This window comes from Colobus angolensis, unplaced genomic scaffold (genome assembly GCF_000951035.1).
Source record: "Colobus angolensis palliatus isolate OR3802 unplaced genomic scaffold, Cang.pa_1.0 Scaffold358, whole genome shotgun sequence".
In the NCBI taxonomy this organism is placed as follows: Eukaryota; Metazoa; Chordata; class Mammalia; order Primates; family Cercopithecidae; genus Colobus; species Colobus angolensis.
In genome coordinates this window covers 869950-872973 of record NW_012116910.1, presented here as the reverse complement: position 1 = coordinate 872973, position 3024 = coordinate 869950, and the positions used below count along the sequence as shown (strand labels likewise).

At 51.4% G+C, this 3024-nt stretch overlaps 1 protein-coding gene across 1 annotated transcript in view; it reads right to left on the bottom strand.

Moving 5' to 3' along the window:
• The window catches only part of LOC105519700 (succinate dehydrogenase [ubiquinone] flavoprotein subunit, mitochondrial-like), a gene marked incomplete at its 5' end in the record, with an annotated part of 31455 nt that extends 28970 nt beyond the window's left edge, over nucleotides 1-2485 (bottom strand). The window contains 3 exon segments of the mRNA XM_011953142.1: nucleotides 783-947; nucleotides 1267-1410; nucleotides 2309-2485. Coding sequence (XP_011808532.1) covers nucleotides 783-947; nucleotides 1267-1410; nucleotides 2309-2485 — 486 coding nt within the window.
• Between the last annotated feature and the right edge of the window lie 539 nt (nucleotides 2486-3024).

Here is a 3024-nt window from a genome sequence, read left to right as displayed (position 1 = left end):
AGTCCCAGCTACTCAGGAGGCTGAGGCAGGAGAATTGCTTGAACCCAGGTGGCTGAGGTTGCAGTGAGCAGAGATTGCGCCATTGCACTCCAGCCTGCATGACAAGAGTGACACTCCATCTCAAAAACAAAGCAAAACAAAACAAAACAAACAAAACCAACCCATTCAGGAACTCAGAGGTGGTAAAACAGCCTTAAAATACTTTTTTCATTTTTTGAGACAGGTCTCCTGTTGCCCAGGCTGGAGTGCAGTGGTATGAACATGGCTGTCTCAAGTGATCCTGGTCTCAAGTGATCCTCCTGCCTCAGCCTCCTGAGTAACTGGGATTACAAGCATGTACCACCATGCCCAGCTAATTTTTAAACTTTTTGTAGAGACAGGGTCTCGCTATGTTGTCCAGGCTGGTCTCAAACCTCTGGTCTCAAGTGATCCTCCTGCCTTGGCCTCCTAAAGTGCTGGGATTACAGATGTGAGCCACTGTGCCTGGCCTGCTTGCTCTGTTCTTATATTTTGAGTATCACATACCCCACGTTAAAAACCTGGTATATAAGATTATCAGTTCAACTTTCCAAATGGATACAAGAAATAACATGTTGCCTTAGGGACAGCTTCTCACAGCACGTGCCTGGTCCTTCCACATCGACAGTCGCTGCATGTGTCCTACACCGTTGTTCTGTTGCTTTTTACATCATCTCTGGCGGGCTCACTGGGCTAACCCATCCCACTGTCACCGTAAGCCCCAGCACTACATGTCCTGTCTCAGTGGACCGGGGCAGTCTTACCCTTCCATATAAGGTGTGCAATAGTGAGTGGCCGGTCCGATCAGCCACACAGCAGCACCGATGGGCCTGCCCGCCCTTTCCAAACTTGAGGCTCTGTCCACCAAATGCACGCTGATAAATCTTCCCATCTTCAGTTCTGCTAAACGGCATGCCGTACTTTTCCAGCTGTGAAAGATAAAAACAAACAAAAACCTTATTACCTTAAAGGAGTCAAGATATTCATAGCTCCCCTACACTGAACAACTTTAACACAAATCTGCAAACCCAAAGTAACCTACTTTATGAAAATGTTAACACATCAAAGAGAAGTCTTCTTGTTACGTGTAATGCATAGTTCGTGATGGAAAAAGACTCCTCTTGTGAGCTTTGCTCATCACCCTTCTTTCGGCCGGCCACATCTGCCTCAATTGCTTACATCCTTTCCAGGACCCTTTTTGACCAGAAACAGAGACCACGAGGGCGCCCAGAGCCTCCCGCCCATCACCTCGACCACGGCGGCAGGGGCCTGCTCTGTCATGTAGTGGATGGCATCCTGGTCCCCCAGCCAGTCGGAGCCCTTCACGGTGTCGTAGAAATGCCACCTCCAGTTGTCCTCCTCCATGTTCCCCAGAGCAGCGTTGATTCCTCCCTGGAAACACCAAGCACTCCTTACAAGCCACAGACAGGCGCCCCAGCTTTGTCTTCCAGGCCCAAATCCACCCACTGGGGGTCCAGAGAAAGCCAACTCCTCACGCGGTGACTCCCAGCGAGGGCTGACCTCAGCGGAGGAGCAGCGAGGCCCGACAGATTCCGGGTCACAACCCTCCCCAGCTCGCCCAGTGATTCAATCCCTTAGCCTCAGTCTCCTCATCTGTGTGGTGGAGACAGAGGGAGCTCCAGGAAGGGCGGACCGGAGCCGTGAGGGAAAGGCTACCTGTAATATGCTTATTACCTAACATATCTGGCACAGAAAAGGTACTCAACAAATCTTCCCAGATAATGGTACTAACAAATCTTCCCAGTGGCATTTACGGGCATCTGTTAAAGACCAGAAGTGCTTCCTGCCAAGTAATAAGCTCCACACTCAGAGTCACACTCCCCTGTACCCCTGCTTCCTTTGGCTGTGTGTGCCCACCACCGTCTTACTCCTCAGAGACTCCCAGAAGACAGCAGCATGGGGACAAATACAGCCCTTGCCCTTTCCTTCCCCACCCTAAATTCTGATTCCTCCTCTTTAGATGATCTCCTTTTCTTAAGGTGTTGGGGCGGTGGGGGTGGGTGGGGAGGAAAGTAGGCGAGATGGTCAAAGAAAACCCAAGTGTGACTGGAGTCCCAACTAGGAGTGACAACAAGGCTCCAGCCCTTCCAAGTCTCCAGGGAGCAGGCTCCAGGGAAAGACCACTGAGAGGGTGAGCTGAGTGAGCAAGGCACAGCAAGAGGCCATGTGGCTGGAGCATGGGGAGGAGCAGGAGGCTGCCCGGGTAGAAAGCGCAAGGCTGTGCGGGACCTGTACAGAGTGGGAGCATGGTGGGGCCCCTTTCTCTTACCTGCGCTGCGACAGTGTGTGACCTGGTAGGAAACAGCTTTGTGACACACGCTGTATTAAACCCTGCCTCACAAAGGCCAAAGGCAGCTCGCAAGCCCGCCCCTCCAGCGCCTACCACCACTGCATCAAATTCATGATCCACTACTGGATACTGAGCAGAAATCTGGAAAAGAAAAATTCACCTGTCAATCACGTGCTCCACTACGCCAAACACGAAGACGCTTGTTACAGTGAAGGAGCTTGACAAAGACACAAGGACCACCTGCCAGGCACACAGGGCCTCCATCCTGTCCGGGGCTGAGCCCTGAACACTGCGGGGAGAGGGGGGCACATTCGCACGCGGAGAAGGGACTGACAATCAGATTCTATGAACGGTAGAGGGTCTGTCGCGTGGGATCAGACTGGGAACCACAACTCTACTTCAGGACTGACAATCCGATTCTATGAACGGTAGAGAGTCTGTCCTGTGGGATCAGACTGGGAACCACAACTCTACTTCAGGGCCAGGCCTATGCTTATGGCTGAGAAGGTGCCAAGGAGTATTCAGTCGCTATTGTGAGCTTATGAGAAAAGAACTTCTCAGCAAGTTTCAGTTTTCCAACAGAGAGAGAACAGGCACACTGAATACCAAGGAACCCACACCCGAGTGGGCCCACGGTCCTAATTTCAGTAGGAATTTTATCATCTATCACAGCAGATACTGTTCATTTTATTTTA